At 48.8% G+C, this 23,386-nt stretch overlaps 1 protein-coding gene across 1 annotated transcript in view; it reads left to right on the forward strand.

The window, feature by feature from the left end:
• LOC146854150 (hemagglutinin/amebocyte aggregation factor-like) overlaps positions 1 to 23,386 on the forward strand; it is a 112,385-nt gene that overhangs the window by 75,415 nt on the left and 13,584 nt on the right. The window contains exons 4-5 of the mRNA XM_085651024.1: positions 10,110 to 10,298; positions 14,892 to 15,044. Coding sequence (XP_085507150.1) covers positions 10,110 to 10,298; positions 14,892 to 15,044 — 342 coding nt within the window. The remainder of the gene's footprint in view (positions 1 to 10,109; positions 10,299 to 14,891; positions 15,045 to 23,386) is intronic.

The raw sequence follows: 23,386 nt of genomic DNA on the forward strand, positions 1-23,386 counted from the left end.
TGCCTTTGTCTCGGGCAATCGGGGGGCTGAAGCCGAAAAATCCTCCCGGATTAAATTGCAAAGCTTGTAAACCAAGCGGCGGCTCCTTTGATGGCGGTACAGCCCAATTCTCGGAGGGGGTCCGTGTATAGCCGGAGGAGTCCACAACCGGCTAATCCTATCCTTGAAACTCCAACCTTCTCCCGACTTTTGCCAAAACAGGAACAGGAGCACGGACCACAATGGGAGCCTGGGGGGCAGCCGAGCACCGCGAGGTCTGCCGCCCGGGCAGGTTGGGAGGGGGGAGAGGGGGGCGTGGCCGAACGGCCATTTTGTAAATAATTGGGCTACATTCGAGGGATAGCCCAAATGTAGCCCAAATCCAGGGGTAGTAGCCCAAGGGATATATAAGCAAAACGCGCGATATCCCAGCCACCATTTTAGGATTGGTGACCTGGTGGCTGAGTGCGCTAGATTAAAGTTTTTGGGTGTGCTAGTAAGTAAGTGTAGGAGGGTTAAAAGTACCTGGAGGCATGTCTTGCGGCGATTATCGTGTCCTGGAGGCGATCCGGTTGTTGAGCGAGGCGGGGAGGATGGACTTGCTGGTCCAGGAGGCCAATTGGACGAAGCGCCCGGCGAGGCGCGCGTCCGCGGGGGTGGCGGCCGCCGTCGCGGCTTGTTCGCCACCCGGGAGTCCGTCAGGGAGAGCGGTGAGTGACAGGGGCAGCGCATATGTCAGGAGCGCTGCCCCGGGATCAGAGTGCGTAGCGGAGGGGAGCGAGGCGGGAATGGAGGCGGGGAGGGGGCGGGGACGAGCGACGCGACGAGGGAGGGCTCCGGGCGCCTCCCAGGCGAGGCCTAAATCTTATGCGGGCCGCTCCGTAAGCCGGGGAGCGTCCGTCTCCACGGCAACGGCGAGGAGATGCTCGGCGGAGGGCCAGGCGCTGACGCGGGGAGGATCGCGGAGCGCGCGGGGGCGGGGAGAGCATGCGAAGGAGGTCGAAGGGCAGGGGGAAGGGCCCGGGGGGAGCGCCCGGTTTGAGGAGATATCGGGGGCCGGATCAGCGCGGAGGCGCGCGGCCCCATGGTCGGAGGGTGCAGCAGTGACGAGTGGGGGGGGCGGGGGGGGGGGCAGGCGGCTCGGGCCTGGAGATGGGAGTCATGGATCGGCTGGTTAGCCAGACGATGGGGGGTCGGGGGAGGGGGGGGAGCGCGGCCTGCAGTGGGGGGGCGATCGCGTCGGGCCATCAGGCGGCTGGGGGGGAGCCGGGGAGGGGCGGGGGGGGGTTTGACGCGGGCACCTGGTAGAGGAGGGGAGGGGACAGGTTTGTGGCGGGGCGCGATGACGACGGGTGGGGGCAGGTAGGGGGGGCCCTGGGGGGGGAAGCAGCAGGGGGAGAATCCCCTGTGCTATTTGAGTCGGAGGGCAGTGAGAGGGACTGGGGAGGCCTGGATATATTCGAGTCCTGGGCGGAGGGGTTGGGGGGGGCGTCGGGGGTCGGGGGCGTACGGGCGGGGGAGACGGAAGGGAGAGGGGAGGGGTGTGGGGGGGGTGGCGCGGTTGGAGTGGGGTCGAGCGGGCATGGGGTAGGATGGAGCGGGCAGGGGGAGTGGAGCGACGGGGACGACGGCGAGGGGGAGGACGACGAAGGGGCGGATTTGAGCGCGGTGGGTAAGGCGTGGGTCGCGGAGTCGTCGGGGGCGGGCAAGCGGGGATGGGATGGCAGGAGGAAATTAGGTAGGCCCAGCACACCAGACCATTCCTTTCCTTTGCAGGTAGCGGAGCGGCAGCGGGAACAGCGCGGGGTACCGGACTTGGCAGGGCTGGGAGCGGCCTGGCGACGCCAAGGAGAAGGGAGGGTGGAGCCTCGGGCGGCGTGCCCAGTACCTGCGAGGGATCCCGACGCGGCTGGCACAAGTAGGCCCGAGACGGGCTCGCCGGCCCCAACACCCACGGGGTTACAGCGCCCCGGGGGTCAGCGACGGAGGAACACCGATAGGAATGTGGTTGGTTTTCTTAAGCAGCAGGTGGCAGGTCCAGCGGGGAACGCTGGGGGTGCAGGACAGGAGGAATTGGACTATGAGGAGGAGAGTATGGAGGAAGGAGAGTTGCGTGAGGTGGGAGACGGTAGGGACGGGGGGCCGAGTAATGTTGTGGCTAGTTTCTTACAGGTGTCACGACGCCAGGCGCAGCCCACGGGTCGGACATCAAGGTGGGAAAGCAGCTCGGCTCCCAGGACTGGACGTCGGGAGGAGCGACGGATGGAGACACTGGCGCCAGGTAATGCACATTTGCTCGGGCGGCCAAGGATGGTGTCGAGAGGGGTGGGGGGGGCGGGGGTGGAGGGAGGGTTAGGGGAAAGATTGCGCAAAGGTACGTATGTGGTGGATGTGGCTGTTGGCACGGACGGAGTAGGGCAGGGTGACAGCGGGCAGACCAAGAAGGAGGGGACAAGCGAGAAAGGGACAGGGGACGCAAAGGCAGAGGAGACTAAACTGGAAAGCAAGGAATTGAAAGTAAAGCGGTTACCATATATGGGAGTGACAAAGCCCTTGGGGGCGCACTTGATGTTGGCAACAAAGGAACGGATCTGGAAGGGGGAGTATGTGGAGATACTAAAACTCCTGCACAGAGAGGTCAGGGCGAAAGAGGGTTCTAAGGAAGAGGAATTTGAGCTCGCAAAAAGGCCTAAGGTGCCGCTGACGATAGAAAACTGGACAGCGGCTTTTCTGATATTTGCCAGCGTGTATTGCGAGAAGTTTCCGGAGAGGTCAGTGGCCATGTTTAAATACATGGACGTCATTAGGAAGGCACAGATTACAGGAGGTGGATATGCCTGGGCTCAGTATGATGAGGAATTCCGGGCGCGCATGGCATGGGATGCGGAGGCAAAATGGGGAGAGTTGGATACGGATTTATGGCAGCATACCATGGGCCTGGCGGGATCGGGGAAGACGATATTTACGGCCAGCGGGCTGCCGCTGGTGTACCAGCCCTTTCGAGGGGGTCCCACCCGCGGGGGGGTGGGGGGAGCCGGCAGAGGGACGACAGGAGACAAAGGGGCTTGCTGGGACTTTAACAAAGGCCTATGCACGAGAGAGTATTGTAAGTTTCGGCACGAATGCTCGAGCTGCGGCAAGCGACATCCGCTGGTCAAGTGTTGGGGGACTCAAGGTCCGGGCCAGAGCGGGCAGCATTGGCAGTCGGGAGCCCCTAAGGCTGGAGCCCAACAGCAGTCACAGCAGGGAGGAGAGGGAGGGGGGCGAGGGGTGCTGGGGCAAAGGGCTCGTACTCCGGTTAGGGTAGAGCAGCTGGTGGGGGCGCTGGGGGCCTATCCGGACAGGGCGGCGGCGGAAACATTGAGATTGGGGTTTCAAGAGGGGTTCAGATTGGGGTACGAGGGGCCGAGGGTCCGGAGATGGGCAGACAATTTGCGATCAGCGAAGGAGCACCCACAAGTGGTACAGGCAAAACTAGACAAGGAGGTACAGGAAGGCCGCATGGCGGGACCATTTTGCGAGTGGCCTTTGCCTAATCTGATTGTGTCACCCATTGGTGTGGTACCTAAAAAGGAGGTGGGCCAGTTTCGCCTCATTCAGCATTTGTCATGGCCAGAAGGTGGGTCAGTCAATGATTTTATTGCGGACAGCGCGGCCACTGTGTCCTATTCATCGGTTGACGTGGCCATGGCACTGGTGGTGTCCGCGGGCGCAACGGCACAGATGGCAAAGTGCGACATCAAGTCAGCTTTCCGGTTGCTGCCAGTGCATCCAGATGACTGGGATCTGTTAGGCATACAATTCGGCGGTCACTGGTATGTGGACAAGGCATTGCCGATGGGCTGCTCCATGTCCTGCGCACTTTTCGAATGTTTCAGCACGTTCCTACAATGGTTGTTTACGGAACGAACGGGTCACCAAGGTGTGACACATTACTTGGATGACTTTTTCTTTGTCGGCACCTCAGACTCCGCGGACTGCCAGCAGGGTCTGGACAGATTCCATGAGATCATGGGGGACATGGGCGTGCCGCTGGCCCCGGAAAAAACGCAGGGCCCCAGTACGGCACTGGCCTTCCTGGGTATTGAATTGGATTCGGTACGCATGGAGGCGCGCCTCCCGGAGGAAAAGAAACGCAACATGTTGAGTTTGCTGACAGGGGTGTTGGCACGACAGAAGGTGACGGTCAGGGACATACAGGTTTTGCTGGGACACCTCAATTTTGCTTGTAGGGTGGTCAGAGTAGGGCGGACTTTCTGTAGGCGACTGGGGCGCGCACTGGCGGGGCAGAGGCCTCCGCACCATCATGTGAGGTTGTCAGCAGGGGTGAGAGAGGACTTGCGCATGTGGCTGTTTTTCCTGCACCAGTTCAATGGGGTGCCTTTGATGAGGGAAGTGGACATGGTATGGGACGTACAGATTTTCTCGGATGCAGCGGGGAGTAAGGGATTTGGTCTGTATTGGCAGGGGAGATGGTGTGCGGAGCCCTGGCCAGAGGAATGGTTAGAGGGAGGCAGGAGCATCGCGTTTTTGGAATTCTTTCCCTTAGTGGTGGCAGTCACACTGTGGGGGGTTTTGCTGGCCCACAAAAAAGTCACGTTCAGGATCGACAACATGGCAGTGGTCCAGGTGGTGAACAGGCAGTCGGCGCGGGATGCGCAGGTGCTTAAGCTGTTGCGGGTTTTTGTGCTGGGGTGTTTGAGGCATGATATTGCGTTTCGCGCGGTGCATGTGCCAGGAGTGGACAATGACATTGCGGATGCCTTGTCTCGTTCACAGTGGGGGAGATTCCGTGGGCTCGCCAAGGACGCGGACGTGAACCCGACCAGGATGCCGAACCAACTCTGGGAAGTAGGCAATACCGGATGCTACAATTGGTTCTAGGTTCATTGGCGCGGTCAACGAAACTAGCGTACAGGGCGGCATGGGAGGAGTTTGTTCGAGCAGGGGCGAGATGGCGGGCTTCCGAGGCAGAGAGACGGGAAGACGTGGTGCAATTTATTCTAGATTTGGTGGAGAGGGGTTTGACAAGGGTGACTATAGTGGGCAAGTTGGCGGGGGTTGCGTTCATCGGCAAACTGCTGTGGGGTTATGCGCCATCCGCGGGGGAGCTGGGGGCGCGGATTCTGGAAGGCTGGGCGCGGGAATGTGGGAGAGTGGCCAGGGTGCGGAGGCCTCTGTCCTGGGAGCTCTTAGGTCGAGTGATGGGGGTTCTGCCAGCGGTGTGCTGGGACGGGGGGGAGGCCTTGCTGTTCGCCACACTCATGTCTTGGATGTTTTTTGGGGCGTTTCGGGTATCAGAGTTACTGGGGTCGAAAGGGGAACGGGGTTTGACCTGGGAGGAGGTATCATTTGGGGACCGGGTAGTGAACATTTGGCTGCGAAAGGCAAAGACAGACCAGAAGAGTCGGGGGAAGTGGGTTACGTTGAGGAAAGGGCGATCCCCGAGGGTTTGTCCGCTCCGCTGGGGCATGTGGTGGAAGGCGTGCGCTGGGGGTCTGGGGGGACTGGTCTTCTCCCATCAGCATGGACGAGGCGTTAAAGCTTCACAATTGCTGGCAGTACTGAGGAAAGCACTTAGGACTCTGGGGGTCGAAGAAAAGGGTTTTGGCACGCACTCGTTTCGCATTGGGGCAGCGTCAGAGGCGCATGCGAGGGGTTGGGACAGGGAAGAAATCATGAAGTTGGGAAGGTGGTCTTCGAATTGCTACCAGCGTTATGTGCGCAGCGAGCCGGGGGGTGGGGCGACACTATAAAAAAAAAAAAAAAAAAAAAAAAACAGGCAAAAGAGGGACTTTACACAGTACAGCGGAGCTTGTCAGAGGTTGTGGATAGGTTTTCATTCTTGTTTTTCTTTTCAGGTTCGGTTATGGGACCCCTGGCCCGAGAAATGGCTATATGGATTGTGGGGCACTCGTTCGTGCGGAGGGCCCAATTGCAGGCGCAGGAGAGCTATTTTGGGGAACAGTTGGGTTTCAATAAAGATGTGTTCTCTGTGGGGTGGAGGGGGAGGGGGGGGGGATGCGTTGGAAGGAACTGGTGCCGGTGTTGAACGGGATTTTAAGGGCAGGTCGGTGCCCAGATGTATTGGTTCTTCACTTGGGGGAGAACGATATGGTAAGGGAGACAGGTTTGGCACTAATGCGGGCGATGAAGAAGGACCTGGCTTTGATTAAAGAGAGATGGGCGGGTTGTTCAATTGTGTGGACGGAGTTTGTCCCCCGGAGGAGTTGGAGGGGGGCGGTGAACCCAGGTGCGGTAGATAAGGCGCGGCGAAAACTTAATACGGAGATGGTGAGGTTTTGTCGGCATTTGGGGATTGACCGCATGGCTCACGGGGACATTCGATATGATGCGCAGGAGATGTTCAGGGATGACGGGGTGCACTTGTCCAGGATGGGAATGGATCTGTATCTTTTGGAGTTGAGAGAAGTGTTGGCGCGTCTGTTGGGAGTTTATAGGCGTTAGGTCATGCGGGGTCGCGGCGCGTGGGGGGGGGCAGAAAAAGGGGAGGAAGAGGCGCAGTCGCCGACACTTCCCCCCTTTTCCTGGGTGGCGGGGTGGTTGACAGTTGGCCGGGATTGGCTAGAGTTTGTTGTTAAAGGTTTGGTAATGTGGGTCCAGGGACAGGTAAAGGATAGACAGGTTGGATAAGTTTAGATTAGAGGTTGGTTAGTTACAGTTGCACTAAAGGCAGGTAGGGGTTACGGTCAGGGGAGTTTGGGAGTTGGGAAAGGTTACATGGTGTAGGATTGGGTTATATGTTGGTTATGGAAGGTTATGTTGTATTTTGGGGGGATGGGGGAAATGATGTGGGGATCGTAGGGGTGGGGGGAAAACACAAGGGGTCAGGAGGTTATTGTATAGCGAGGCGGTAGTTTTGTAAGGCAGTGGCCAAGGAGTTAAAATTGTGATATGCACCTGTTTCAATAAAGCGGCCTTTTTCACACACAATAAAGGAGTTTGGTGTCGGCTTGCCCCCCTCTCCCCCCTTAATCTCCCAATGGGAGCCTGGGGGGCAGCCGAGCACCGCGAGGTCTGCCGCCCGGGCAGGTTGGGAGGGGGGAGAGGGGGGCGTGGCCGAACGGCCATTTTGTAAATAATTGGGCTACATTCGAGGGATAGCCCAAATGTAGCCCAAATCCAGGGGTAGTAGCCCAAGGGATATATAAGCAAAACGCGCGATATCCCAGCCACCATTTTAGGATTGGTGACCTGGTGGCTGAGTGCGCTAGATTAAAGTTTTTCCCACCCTCCCTCCCTATGGTTAGGGGGTTTAAGGGGTCTGTTTTAGGGGTTTTGGGTATGCATTTTTGCGGGTTTGGGGGCAGCATTTGTTGGAACAGGTACATAGGGGCTGTTGGATGTATTGTCGCTTGGAGCAGGTGCAAGCGGGGTGGTTGACAGTTGGCCGGGATTGGCTAGAGTTTGTTGTTAAAGGTTTGGTAATGTGGGTCCAGGGACAGGTAAAGGATAGACAGGTTGGATAAGTTTAGATTAGAGGTTGGTTAGTTACAGTTGCACTAAAGGCAGGTAGGGGTTACGGTCAGGGGAGTTTGGGAGTTGGGAAAGGTTACATGGTGTAGGATTGGGTTATATGTTGGTTATGGAAGGTTATGTTGTATTTTGGGGGGATGGGGGAAATGATGTGGGGATCGTAGGGGTGGGGGGAAAACACAAGGGGTCAGGAGGTTATTGTATAGCGAGGCGGTAGTTTTGTAAGGCAGTGGCCAAGGAGTTAAAATTGTGATATGCACCTGTTTCAATAAAGCGGCCTTTTTCACACACAATAAAGGAGTTTGGTGTCGGCTTGCCCCCCTCTCCCCCCTTAATCTCCCAAAGTAGGCGCAGATCATTTAATTTATTTTCACCAAAATATAACCACCAGCATGACGCGTTTCAACCCTGAAGGGCCTTGATCACATGACACGGAACACAGTACAGGATTGGTTTAAATACCCTTGTGCATCATTTCCTCAAGTTTTTTTCTTTCATTCTTTTTTTCTCAACTTTACTCTCTTTTTTGTTGTTCTGTTTTTTTACACAAAACATTTAAAGTGACGAATGCTTGAGCAAAAAGTTTGTGCAAACAATGCATAATTAAACATCATCACGCCATATTAATGAATTCGGTACCAGTCAATATATATATATATATGTCTTCATGCTCGAAAGAATAAATACCAGCACTCACAGGGGGTAAATCCTTCTTCGGATTTAATGGCACAGCGGTACTCCTTCCTCAGTGTTGGCGGCTGTCAAACCTCGTTATATAGACATCGTCATTCCAATTATCTTCAAAGCTAATTGACAGTCAGGCAAAGAAATACCATTAAGACATCAGGCATATCAAACCCACATTGCGTCATGCTGTAATGGTACCAACTGTTACATTTCAAAGGAGAATCACACGAGTCCCCTCTCGGCAGCGTATCGTAATTGCAATGCCCACATAATCACATAGTCTCATCTATGCAGGACAGCTTATATTATATTAAATCTAAGCTTCCGATGTTCATTACAATTATAGATAACCCACACATATCAACGCAATGTGTTTTCATTATTGCGCCCTGAATGGGCCTGCTCCCTCTGGAGCTCAACATTATAACACAATCCCTCCCACATGTAACCCAATGATGCCCTATATGGGCCATGCATCTGGCGGCTTCAATGATCAATGCAACAGGGTATCATTATTATTAATACGCCCTGGATGGGCCTGCTCCCTTTAAGACTCCGCATTACACAAACAACCCATGCCACTGCCGCATGCGATACAATTACGCCCTGTATGGGCCACATATCCATAGGTGCCACTCCACCTGCTGACTGACCCCTACTCTGCCTGCTCTACTATGCTTGCTGTACATATTTACATGTGAACCCCGAGTTCCTCCCGCATATTCAATCCTAATGGTGACTTTGTCACCATATCGAGAATGTAGCGCGATTCAAATCTCCATAATTGCTTCTCTCTATCTCCTCCCCTCATGTCACGTGCCACATGATCAATACAAAAGTATTTGAATAGTTGCCTGTTGCTGTTATGGTGCGACCGAAAATGTCTGGCGTCAGGATAACACACATCTCTGTTTTGAATAGCCCTCTGGTGCTCCAAAATGCGGACTTTGGCAGGATGGATAGTACTGCCCACATATCTCAAGCCGCACAGGCAAGTTAGACAATAGACCGCATAGGGTGTGTTGCAATTCATAAACTTGGTTCACGTTTATCCAGTTTAATTGCCTGCACCAATCCTACCTCTCCCTCAAGTGCACATGAAGCATTTATAAGAGAGATCTCTACCTAAATGCCAAACCCCCACCAGAGATTTGTTCCACATGATGTAGGAATGTCCCTTGAATAGTGAATACTGGAATATACAAGTGCCCCTGATGCCAGACATGGGGCTCGAATCCTGCCCATTGAGATACTTTTTCAGATCTAAGAATTACAGCTGTGCAAACTAGTTTATTGGCCCTGTATGTATCCTAGCTAAGAGGAGAATGACCTTGTCTTAAAAGGCATCAACTGCACCTCCTATACATTAACGGCTGAAGGATCTACAGAGACGGGCAATTTTTAGAAACGATACACTGCAAAGACAAACAAAGGGCAGAATGGATTCTAACTCAATATCTTGCTATGCTTAACCAACAAGAATAATGAAAGGCTCCATGAGGACCTGGAATACATGCTAGGCCAAGGCTATGAACAAAGTGTACAGTTTGGGAAGCCTGTTGCCGTGCACTATCCGGTGTATCGCCCTGATAAATGACAATAAAATTCGGGACATCCTGATTTGTGGATGGAGACGCCCACCCAACATGCTATTCTGGTGGGAGGAGGTCCTACATAACAACCACCAATGGATATACACGTCATCACTAGACTACGTTTAATACAGTATTATGTTTTCTGTTGTACTTTAATTGATGATAATAAATGTTTCACAATGTAATGAGCACCACTAGATACAGAACATTGTACAGTCCACAGTCATAAAGCTTATAAAGAATAGTTTAAGAAAATCTTACATACTCAATCCATAGTCACTTGTTATTTGTAGACATTTCAGTGTCTCAGCGAGTAGTGTTTAATTGACCCAGGTTTAATTTTCTTTATAGTCAACATCACAACAAGCATGAGGACCGCCAGTGGGATTTCACCTGCAAGAACACCTTCAGCGGATCAGCAGCATGTCAATGGAGCCCCTATGTTAACTACTTTGATGAGGAGTTCTACTACACCTGTCCTTTTGGATCTGTCATCAGTGGCTTTGACAGCTATCATGACAACAAGCGTGAGGACAGGAGGTAATGCCACCCAAAGATTAGAAAGCAAACCTTCATAGGCAAACCAGCTATGACAACAAATCTTTAAACCATTGCCACCAATATAATGCCACATGAAACCTCTCAACAATCACAGCCTCTGTAAAACAAACAGTTCCACAGACCATTACCATTCCAAGCAAATACAACGAGATGATGGGTGGAGTGCTGAAACTTTTCAACCACTCACCCCCAGTAAAGAGATCTAGGTTTAATCCATTGTTCTTTTTCTCACTATGCCACCCCAGTTTGGACCCAGCAATATGCAAATCAGTCTTGACACTGATCCTCATGAGAACAGTTCAGACCGAACTACCAGGCCAGGTCCACCCTTGACTGGAAACAAGCATCCTGGGGCCAGTTTCGGGGCATCACCCCTCATCAGCCAGGATAACTTGAATCCAGTGGCACAGTGAGCCCAGGACCCACGTCTGGGCATACCCTTGGCCACTTAAGCTGAGCATAGCAAACACAACAAGATTATGGCCAGAGTGCTAAAACTTTTTAACCACTCACCTCCCAATCAAGCGACCTGGGTTTAATCCATTGTTCTTTTGCTCACTATGACACCACAGTTTAGACCCAGCCATAAGCAAATCTGCAAATCAGTCTTGACCCTGCTCCTAATGGGAATACACAGGGTATGCCCAGACTTGGGTCCCTTGCTCACTTTGCCAATGGAGTCAAGCTATCCTGGCTGATGAGGGGTGTTACCCCAAAACCGGTCCCAGGATGCATGTTTCCGGTCCAGGAAAGACCTGGTTTGGCAGTTCGGGCTGGACTTTTCCCACGAGGAGCAGGGTGAAGACTGATTTGCATATGGCTGGGTCTGAACTGGGGTGGTGAAGGGAGCAAAAAGAACAATGATGGATTTAATCCAGATCTTATAGTGACTGGGGTGAATGTCTGAAAAGTTTCAGCGCTCCATCGATCATCTTATTATGTTTGCTTTGTTCACCCTAAGTTGGCAGAATGGGCCCAGACTTGGGTCCCTTGCTCACTTTGCCACTCAATTTAAGGTAGCCTGGCTGATGAGGGGTGTTACCCTGAAACCGGTCCCAGTATGATGTTTCCATTCCAAGCAGGATCTGGCTTGGCAGCTCGGGCTGGACTGTTCCCAGGAGGAGCAGAGTCAACACTGATTTGTATATGGCTGGGAATGAATTGGGTTGGCGAAGTGAGCAAAAGAACGATGATGGATTTAACCCAGTTCTGTGACTGGGGATGGGTGTCTGAAAAGTTTCAGCTCTCCGTCCATCATCTTATGTGTTTGCTTCATTACCATTCCACGCCATACATAAAACTACCACCATCTCAGACTCACTATTCACATACACTTTTACCACGAGAAATCAAACTGTTGCCACCAGCTGTCTGATGAGGACCCACACTAACCACTGCCAAGCTAAACTTGCTTCTTCTTCCGATGCGTTGCCACTACACATCTGATTATTCCCATGAATCCACTACCACATAGAGCTCAACTATCCTCTCTGACACAACACCACACAAAACCTATCCTTTCCCACTGACTACCTGCTGCCCAGGCTCATCCAGTCCCACTTTGTCACTGACATGAACACTGATGCAGTGCTGCCAGATTCACCTCTAACCACAGACCAACCAATCTAGCAGATGGCTTTATGATGCTGTAATTGAAAACAAAAAATACATGATCATCATGGGTCGGCCTTGCATATCTCTGAGGTGCTTCTCCCTATATTTGCTTCAGTGTGTTACTGCATACAATGGTTTTTAAATGCTGCACATATTGCTGTGTTAAATAAAGCAGAACCCCCGCCACATCAGATATTACCATTCCCACGGATGAGAGGCATCGGATGGTAATCTTAGCCATTCTGACATCCAGCTAATGCAACCATCCTCAATCTTCACACATACCAACTGGTCATAAAAACATAAACTGCTCTACACATTCACTAACAGAAACAACCTTTAGACCTGGTTCTACATAAAAGTTGTACCAAGTACACACGTGGCTGAACACTCACTGCTACACTAAATGCAATCTGTTTCCACAGCTTCACTTTTGCACCAAACCAACCCTGCAAAATAACCTAGCAAAGATGCTAACTCAAACTATATCCCATCTATGATCACAGTGACTGTAGTCATTTTAGTGGTAGAAACCCACTAGCTTCCACAACCCAACCATGTATACTAGCCTGGTGCCAAGCCTGTACCAACCATACCAATGGAATCACTACAATAGCAGCACTAACCATGACAACAAATCCATGGCTAAATGACTTCTTTCTGTTTAAATCTCTTATCAATCTATATTGCCAAGCAAAAACATTCATATGCAAGCGATACACAATGTATCAAACTGATCCGTCCTCGTACACAAACTGCCACCCACAATAAAACATATCCAGCAGGCACACTATCTATGCAGAAGGTATCTTTCTCAAGGCTATTACCTAATGTGTCTGGACCACCAGAGAACACATCTTGCCAAAGACACACGTTTGTACAACCTTACTATAAACCATCCTAAACAACTGAAACAACTGTACCCAAACACTCCAGATATCCACCAGTGTAGGACTACAGCTCCGTAAATGGCATATTCTACATTAATCAAGCCATTTCCAATTAGACAATTCACATCTTTAAAAACCTATTTTACCAAATGTAAATATTTTACACCAAGGTCCCTTATAAGTCATAAAAAACATATATCTATATATATATATATTTTTTTTTTTTTGCACGACCTCCATCCTCATAGGTGCCAGGTACCATCAGCACGGTGCATCCCCAGGGTACGAGGAAAACCCTGTAAATGTTGATTTTCACTAATAGCAGACTCACTGCTTGGCACGCACTCCCTCCAAAATGATGGGAAAATGATGAAAAAACACCTCACATGTGGCTCAGAGTGATTTATTCATAGTCAGCTAACCCAACGTGCTTTTACGTCTCCATGCCTCGATCACGGGTGATACAAGTGGTAGTAGGCTTGGTTTAAGTAGAACATAAAACAGTGATATAAAAGAAGGACTTACATACACATAAATACCCTACACTTGGTGGCCATTTTGTGCTATGCAATGTATAGCAAAAAAAATCCTCATATTAACAGTAGGCATCTTATAATGTGCAATATATGTGCAATATATCGTGGTGAAACCCATATTAAAGCATGAGCAAGAGCAAAACGACTTCTAACAGACATAAGTGTGTAGCAAAATAGTTTTAAAAATGTCAAGATGTATAAGTAATCATACAAAATTACATAATACAGAATAAAGGGCACCAATGTAACATGACACCATGAACAATCACAGACAAATACTGTTGATATAAAGTTTCTGATTTAAAGTCCTATATTTTGATCACACCTATAAAGTTATTTCCCAAACGTAATTCCCAGCCTACTCATGATTTGCTTATTCTTTTAAACATATTACATATGCCACAACACTAAAAATGTCTGTAAACAATACTCTCCAATAAAGTGCTCTGCGCTATATTGGTTATTAATGACCTGTAAACACCATTCTCCAATAAAGTGCCGTTTTACTTATACTTGACCATCTTTTTCTTGCTTTCTTATTTTCTATCTGTTTATATGACTCTTTTAATCTTTTTATGGTAATTTCAGCCAATAATTGAAAACTGATATATTATATCATCACTTCTCCTGAATTAATAAAACTGCTCAAATGTATAAACTCTGAAATTTTACATTGAATAATTAATGAGAGGATCCCTTTAATTACAAATGACCATCAACATAACCTTCAGGGGGAATCCACAATTGAGAGCAAACAATTCAGCCCGAGTGGGCATGCTACAAAATACTAAGCACAACTCAAAAAATATATTTTTATTTGATGATAATATTCTCTCTCTATCCCCTCCCCCTGCCAATATAGCAAGTAACTCATAAACATAACCAAGAATAAATCTCATACATAATATTTTGTAAAGCACTCTCCAAAAATATATATGAAGAATTACTAGCAGTTGAATTTGAAAGATGTCTTCTGTACGATAACAGAGTTTGATTTTCAAGGGAGAACATTGCAGCCAACCTGAACAGAACAAACACATATGTTTAAAATCTAAAGTGCTATGTGAATATAAAGGGCAATGTGAATTTTAAAAACCAAATTCATTACAGTAACAGATTTCTAGAATGTAATTATAACTTAACAGCAATTTACCATTTCAGTGTATTAAACAGTGTATTTTTTTTTACCTAAATAGGAGACCAGCTCTTCATCGGAATTCAGACCCCCTTGTATTTTAGTATCCAGCTCTAATATGTACCTAGATTCCAGTTGCCGTAGTTTGTGAATCCTATCTCCTCCTCTAACTGTCTCAGGGACACGGTCTATCACACAAAATCGTAGATTTCTATTGCTACGATGTGATTCCTCAAAATGACGAGCTACCAGATACTGTTTATCCTTGTTCTGGATAGCCCTCAGATGTGCTTTTTGGCTGGAAACATTGTGCTGCTCATGTATGATTTCTGACATGGGCCTTTTACCATTTTTACCATTTCCCAATATCCACAACTTCTATCATGTTGTTTCCTAGGTGGAAAGTTTATTGCTGCACTCAGAACTCAGACATAAGCAGTGACTGCCAGTGGACTAATTATGTCAATGACTTTGATGCATATTTTAATTGGAATGTGCCCAATGGAAGATACCTCGTGGGAGTCTCCAGTTACCACAGCAATAAAAGAGAGTAAGTCCTGACAGTATTTTACGAGCTATTGTAGCCACTGATTCGAGATTTTGTTGCTGATCAGTTGTGCACCGAGTATATTACTTCAGACTGGAACATTCCTAGTTGCGTCTCTGTTTACTGTTTCCACCTAATCTTTTTTTTCTATTGGTTGATAAAGAGACCAAAAGATTTTTGACATTGCCATTTCTGTTTTTTAAATGCGTTATACTCCACTTAAAAGTATTTTTTCTGATATGACTTTTAATTTCCAGATACTAGAAGGCTTCAACTCATAGCTGGTGAAACCTACTCACTGACACTTTAGGACTGGCCCAAATATTTGCTAATTTCCTCCTACTGATGTGAATGCCCTTAGACTTTCTGATAAACAATAGAGCCCCCAAATACGTTGTCGGGCGGAAAGCCATCTGACATCTAGTCGGAGGCTTTCCGTCCGACATCATTGATTTTCGCCCAACTGCCGTATTACAATACCGGTGGTTGGAAGGAAACCCGCGGGGGGGCTTCCCATAATGATTCGTGAGCCAGCCCCGGTTCCACTGTCTAAATTACGATGTCGCTTTCCTTCTGCCCTTTCATGGCGGTCTCTCTGTCCCAAAAAGGCAGGCGGAAAGTAACTGAGGGGGCCCCTAGCAGGGCCCCTTTCTCCCTGGCCCTCCGCTATGGGGCCTGGGGGCACCTATGGTGCCCCCTAAACATCCCTGCACCGTGTGCCTGTCACATGGTGCAGGGATGTTTGTAAACATTTATTTTTCAATTTTAGCTTGTGCTGCGCCCCTTTTCCGCCTGCTGCACAAGCTGGAATTGAATAATGGATGTTTCTGACCACCCATAGGGTGGTCAGATCCAAATACAGCGGGATGAACTGCCAACCTATGGTCGGACCATTCCATTCCGCAATGGTGTCAGTCGAATGCTCGTCTGACCGACATCGTAATTCGGCCCAGAGTGTCTAAGGGGTTCTTCTTCACTGAAGAGAGACTCTGGTTCTTTTTGTTGATACCAGAGGATGGGTGAGGTGTTGAGGGGACTTGATCAATGCGATTCTGCTGCTAAACATCCTTGATGGATGCCATCCTAAAGGAAGTGTTTTAAGCAGTCCTATTGGTTAAAATGTTCTTAATGCAGGACACTTCCAAGGCTGATCAAATAATGCTATCAAATCTCCTTCTTCACAAATTTGATTTGTCATGGCTGTATACTGCTGGTTTTGTTTACACTCATCGTTATGTTTGTTGAGGGAGGAAAGGAAGTCCGGTTAATTGGTGATCGTACCAGATTTAAATGAATAGTTGTCATTTTAAGATGTCAAGAATGTCAATGACTGATGATACACACAAAATAAACAGAAACAACTGGGATTAAAGCAATTAAGACGCTAGTGGAAATGCAAAGACTTAAAAAGAGAAAAGTAACATTGATACTTCTCTACACTTTATCCAACAATCCTCAGGAAGGTTCTAGGTCTCTTTCTTTTTCTTTGATAGACTTTCTATTCTGCTCCCTTTTCCTCTCCTCATCTTCGTCCCCGCAATTTCTTTTTTTTAGGTGTGCCACTGCTGTCGAACCGACCTATTACTGACAATATTCTAGGAAAATGCCTCATTTTGGGGCATATCATCAATAGACGGTGATAAATATCACAAAGCGCGCTTAGCGCTTTTTTATTTATCACCGTCTATTGCAGGAATTTATTGCCCGGTTAGAGCGTTATTAACAATGTGGCGATAAAAATGCCAGTGATAGCGGGGAAATCGCTGTTTTCCATGGAACAACACTGGTTTTCAGGCGATGTTCCGTGGAAAACGACGATATGGTTGATGATAGGGCCCTGTGGTCTTAGCCCCACAATCCACCTCCCATGTTAGGTATGCCTTAGTCAGGAATTTAACAGATGTTAAATTCCTGCATTAAGTATTGTTAACGCAATTTCAGATACCGCTACCCCTCGTTGATGATATCACGAAGCTGGGTTAGCGATATTTTCCCATGGAGTTTTGTCAGGCACGCCTCCTTTGCATCTCATTAACGATGCGATGCGAGGCTTGCTGACAATGGGCACTAAGGCAAGGAAACACGCGCTAGCGTGTCCTTGTTGATAATGCGATAAGATTATCGCCGCTTTTCACCTGAAAATGGACACTAAAGTGGCGATAATGTTATCGCCAGCCCTTGATAATATGCCCCGTTGTACGGTCACCCCTAATATTTCTGGACTGATCTTGCTGTTTTTTTACTCTATGCACTGTGGCGCTGCTAATAAGGCCCCAGCGCATGTACTCCCACCCCAAAAACAAAGTCAAAATTGGATACACTCCTGATTGGCATATTTAATCAGTGTTGCTTGAACAATGATCAGGGTGGGAGTGCTGCTATCAGTTTAACATCACTGATTTCATTGGAATTGGGAAATACCCAACAGTTGCACAAAGAGCAAGTGTAGCAAATGTATTCAGAAAGAGAGAGAATGAAAGAGAGCGAGAGCGAGAGAGAGAGAAAGAAAGAAAGAGAAAGCAAGAGAGATAGAGAAAGAAAGAGACAGAGAAAGAATGAAAGAGAGAGAGAGAAAGAAAGAAAAAAAGAGAGAGAGAGAAAGAGAAAGAGAAAGAAAGAAACAGAAAGGGAAATAAAGAAAGAGAGAAAGAAAGAGAGAAAGAAAGAGAATGAGAAAGAAAGAGAAAGAAAGAAAGAGAGCGAAAGGGAAAGAAAGAGAGAGAGAGAAGGAGAAAGAAAGAAATAGAAAGTAAGAAAGAGAGAGTAAGAGAAAAAAAGAGAAAGAGATAGAGAAAGAAAGAGAGAGAAAGAAAGAGAAAGAAAGAAAAAGAGAAAGAGAAAGAAAGAAAAAGAAAGAGAAAGAAAGAAAGAAAGAAAGAAAGAAAGAAAGAAAGAAAGAAAGAAAGAGAAAGAAAGAAAGAAAGAAGGAGAAAGAAAGAGAGAGAACGAAAGAGAGAGAAAGAAAGAAAGAGCGAGAAAGAAAGATAGAGAAAGAAGGAGAAAGAAAGAAAGAGAAAGAAAGAGAGAAAGAAAGAGAAAGAGAAATAAAGAAATAAAAAGAAAGAAAGAGAAAGAAATGGAAAGAAAGAGAGAAAGAGAGAGAAAGAAAGAGAAAGAAAGAAACAGAGAGAAAGAGAAAGAAACAGAGAGAAAGAGAAAGAAAGAGAGAGAAAGAGAAACAAAGAAACAAAGAGAGAGAAAGAAGGAGAAAGAAAGATAGAGCATGTAGCTGGTGGTGCTTTTTGGGGGAACACTAGTGCAGATATATTGCCTATGTAGTTAACTTACCTGTAAGTCCCTAGTATATGGTACAAGAGTACCATATAAAAAAGTACCTAGGGCACAGCTTTCCAAACTTTTCATGTTGGTGACTCACTTTTTGGAGATGCATCATTTTGGGACAAAGCAAGGCAGTGTAGCAAGCGAGCGTAGCAAACGGGCCCAAACCACTTAAGGGTGGTTCGGGGGGGTTCTCTCCCTGGAAGAAAATTTTGAAATAAAAGCGGGAAAATGGTTCATTTTCAAGCAAATTTGGGACCATGAGGTTGAACACAGGCCCCTGCAGTGGATGCCTTCGTCCACTGAGCCACTAGACTCGGCATACACACACACACTCTCTCTCTCTCTCTCTCTCTCTCTCTCTCTATCTCTCTCTCTCTCTCTCTCTCTCTGTCTCTGTCTGTCTGTCTCCCTCTGTCTCCCTCTCTCGCTGTCTCCCTCTCTCTCTATCTCTCTCTCTCTCTGTCTCCCTCCCTCTGTCTCCCTCCCTTAGTCTCCCTCCCTCTGTCTCCGTCCCTCTGTCTATCTCCCTCTCCTTCCCTCTGTCTCCGCCTGACACGCTCCCTCTGTCTCCCTCTGCCTCCCTCCCTCTGTCTCCCTCTCTCTCTGTCTCCCACGGTTTCCCTCTCTCTCTGTCTCCCTCCCTCCCTCAGTCTGTCTCCGTCTGTCTCCCTCTGTCTCTCTCCCTCCCTCTGTCTCCCTCTATCTGTCTCCCTCCCTTCATCCCTCCCTCTGTCTCCCTCCCTCAGTCGCCCTCCTCCCTCTGTCTGTCGCCCTTTGTCTCCCTCTCTGTCTCCCTCTGTCTCCATCTCTCTGTCTCCCTCCCTCTGTCTCCTTCCCTCTCTCCCTCCCTCTCTACCTCCCTCTATCCCTCCCTCTCTCCCTCTCTGTCTCCCTCGCTCTGTCTCCCTCTCTCTCTATCACCCGCTGTCTCCCTCTCTCTCTCTCCCTCTGTCTCCCTCCATCTCCCTCTCCCTCTCCGTCTCCCTCTCTGTCTCGCTGCCTCTCTGTCTGTTTCAGTCTCTGCCTCTGTCTGTCTGTCCCTGCCTCTATCTGTCTGTTCATGTCTCTGTCTGTTCTTGTATGTCGCTGTCTCCCTCCCTCTGTCTCTGTTTGTCTCTGCCTCTATTTGTCTGCCCCTGTCCCTGTCTCTGCCTCTATCTGTCTCTGTCTGTCCCTCTCTCTGTCTGTCTCTATCTCTGTCTGTCTCTGTCTCCGCCTCTCTCTGCCTGCCTCTATCTGTCTCCCTCCCTCTCTCTCTCTCTCTGTCTCCCTCTGTCTCCCTCCCCCTCTCTCCCTCTGTCTCCCTCCCTCTGTCTGTCTCCATCTGTCTCCCTCCCTCTGTCACCCTCTATCTGTCTCCCTCTATCTGTGTCCCTCCCTCTGTCTCCATCCCTCTGTCGCCCTCCTCCCTCTGTCTGTCTCCCTCCCTCTGTCTGTCTCCCTCTGTCTGTCACCCTCTGGCTCCCTCTCTCTGTCTCCGTCCCTCTGTCTCCTTCCCTCTGTCTCCGTCCCTCTGTCTCCCTCCCTCTGTCTCCCTCTCTCTCTCTCTCTCCCTCTCTCCCTCTGTCTCCCTCTCTCTCTGTCTCCCTCTCTCTCTTTCCCCCTCTCTCTCTGTCTCCCTTCCTCTGTCTTCCTCCCTCTGTCTCCCTCCCTCTGTCTCCCTCTCTCTGTCTCCCACGTTTTCCCTCTCTCTCTGTCTCACTCCCTCTGTCTGTCCCCCTCTGTCTGTCTCCCTCCCTCTGTCTCCCTCTATCTGTCTCCCTCCCTCCCTCTGTCTGTCTCCCTCCCTCCGTCGCCCTCCTCCCTCTGTCTGTCACCCTCTGTCTCCCTCTCTGTCTCCCTCTGTCTCCGTCCCTCTGTCTCCCTCCCTCTGTCTCCCTCCCTCTCTCTCTCTCTCTCTCTCCCTCCCTCTGTCTCCCTCTCTCTCTGTCTCCCTCTCTCTCTGTCTCCCTCTCTCTCTGTCTCCCTTCCTCTGTCTCCCTCTGTCTGTCTCCCTCTGTCTGTCACCCTCTGTCACCTCACCCCAGCTTCCCGGGCACACACACCGCCGCACCCAAGTACTTCGCAGGTCTTTAAAAGACCATTTACTGGGAGACGTTATGCAATAGATGAGGCATAGTGAGAACAAAGCTTTCAAAGGAATGCCTCTTAATTAGCATCAGTTATGTGCTAAGTGCCTGTTAATACCAGTTTCATCCCGCGACACACCTACCATTTGCAGGCGACACAGCACTGTGTCGGGACACACAGTTTGGAAAGCTCTGACCTAGGGCCTTTAAGTTTAATGTCACTAGTGAACTGCAGCATGTATTGTGCTGCCACAAAGGTGACAATGCAAAGCATGACTCCAGGCCTGCCCCTGCAGAATGGATAGGCAGGTTTAGAACTCCCAATTTGACTTGGCAACGTAAACATTTTGCCAGGCCTTATCCTTCCTTTTTATACAATACTTATGAGCCACCCTGAAAGTAGGCAGGTAGGTAAAGGGCAGGGTGCATGGTATTTAAAAGTTTCTCCCACCATTATCTGACAAAACTTAAGGGTCCTCCAGCAGGGTGCTCACACCAAAGCTCAAAGGGGCTGAAACCCACTCCCTTTTCCAGTACCTCCCTATAGGTAAATACAATTGTTGAGGTGGTCCATCTCACTAAAGGAATGGACTTTACAGTGGAACACCATCCTGCGTCAGACCACGCCAATACTGATGGTCTCTCCAGGTTTTTCCACCTTAGTGATGAGAACACCCAGGAGGTTGGGTAGTTCTCCCCAGTTTCAGTTGGAGGGGACACATGTTAGATCTGTCAGTCTTAGGGTGGTCTTCCCCCAAATGTTTTTCTTCACCCCTCCTATTTTTGCTGATCTCATTTTTGTTGACCTTAGAACTCTGCACACTTTACCACTGTTAATCAGTGCTAAGGTGCTTGAGCTTTCACTTTAAACATGGTGGAATTGGCTTGCAACCGAATGGCATATTTAGTTTACTTGAAAGGCCCTAGTAACGTAGTACTACATGTACCCATGTCCTGTAAATAAAATGCTACTAGGGGGCCTGCAGGACTTATTGTGCCACCCACTGAAGTAGCCTTTTAAACATGTCTCAGGCCTGCCATTACAGCCATATCGACCTGGAAAAACAAACCTTTTGCCATTCCCAGACCTTCTTTTTTAATACACGTAAGTCACTCCTAGGGTATGTCCTACACAGCCCAGAGGGCATGGTGTAGTGTTTTTAAAAAGTTGGACATGTACTTTTAAGTTTTACATGTCCTGGTAGTCAAAATCTCTTCCATTTGGTTTCCAGTGCTGAAAGGCCTAGCTCTCTCATTGGATAAGATTGGAGTTACTTTATTACATTTAATAAGCTGTAACTTTCAAATGGGAACAGGTGACTTCATTTGTGGTGTCTTTGGAAGTGTAATAAAACTTCCTCACTTACGGTGAAGTTGGATTTTTTTATCACAATTTTTTTAAATGCCACTTTTAGAAAGTTGGTATTATCCTGTCCTAGCAATTAGTGCCTACAGAGTGTCTCGGGATCACATGACTGGGTGCAGCTGACAGTTGAGCTTTGTGTATTTCTCTTAGACAGGCGCACAAATAGAGGGTTTAGGTGTACCATCACTTATAGGATGGGAGGGCATAGCTAGGCACAGCTCTACTTACACTTGAATAGGCCGTGTCCAGCCTCCATACAAAGGGCTGCATACACCCATGGTTAGTCTGGAGCCAGGGCAGGGGAGGTAGGAAACCTGTGCACTTCAAAGAGAAACCTCTAGAAGCTTTTCACACTTCAAATGAGGCACCTGGTATACCCACTGGACATCAGACACCATTATTCAGTTAATTTCTGGACCTGTGGGCTCTGCTGGGAAGGACTGTTGTGATGCAGAAAGGACTGTCACTCTGCTGTACTGGTGCTCTGAATGACTGCTGCCCTGCGGTGCTAAGATGCTGCCTGCTGTCCTCTCGTCTGGGTGAGAAAGACTGGGCCCACATCTGTTGATCCCACAACCCCAGAGTGCCTCCAAGGACTAGTTGGTTGGCCTCCTGATTACAGCCTCATGGACAGAAGACTCCATCAATCTTGAACCCAGCACCTGCACTTTATCTTCTGTGAGTACTACCCTGCCAAGTGGTGCCACCCCAGTCCTGGACCCTTAGAAGTGGGCCTGCAAGTGCGCTGCCAGCCCATCAGTCGATCCAGAAGAACTGATGCATCTCCTCTGCTGCTTGGCACAACTCAGAGCAGAACAGACTCATCGCCTCTGCTGTGTGGACTTTCCCAAGAGAAGGACTTCGCATCGCATTCTCACAGCTCTATCTGAACCACTTCTGCATGATGCATCCCTGACATAGGCCCCCATCCATCAAATCTCTTTTCAAAATGATCCTCGACGATGATGCAGGACCTTGCATCACAGACTCACAGCTCCCCGGAATCGATGAATTGCCATGGCTGCGCGACACATTCTTGCCACTGGACCTCGTAAATCTCAACAACCAGGATTTGAGGTACTCTTGTTCAGCAGGACTAGCTGGGAACCTGTAGCCGGGCTGTGCTCCATCGCTGTCAGCTTGAACTTGTGACTTTGTCCTGGTCTAGCACAACCAGATATCCACAGAAGGCGCTTTGTATTTGTTGGCACTATTTTTACTCAAACCTTTAAAATTACATATCACTGAATCTGCTGATTGCATTTTTGTCATTTTGGTTCTGTTTTATTTATTAAAATCTACTCTATTCTCCTAATCTGGTGTGGGTTCTACTTTTTAGGTGTGTTCATTTTATTACTGTTTGAAGTGCTGCACAAATACTTTACACATTACCTCTAAGTTAGGCTTGACTGCTCCATGCCAAGCTATCACAGAGTTGAGCACATGTTAATCTGAGGGTTTGCTTGTGACTTCTCCCTGACAAGGTTTGTGGTTGTTGCTTGAGCAGGGTTTTACCCCATCTCAATCAGTAACCCAATTTCTTACACTCAGCTTCCTTGATACAGCTGTCAACGGAAACCCTGAACGTTTTCAGCCTTCATCAATGATGGCATGAGGACCCCATCATG

The sequence above is a fragment of the Triturus cristatus genome, chromosome 4_1 (genome assembly GCF_964204655.1).
Source record: "Triturus cristatus chromosome 4_1, aTriCri1.1, whole genome shotgun sequence".
In the NCBI taxonomy this organism is placed as follows: Eukaryota; Metazoa; Chordata; class Amphibia; order Caudata; family Salamandridae; genus Triturus; species Triturus cristatus.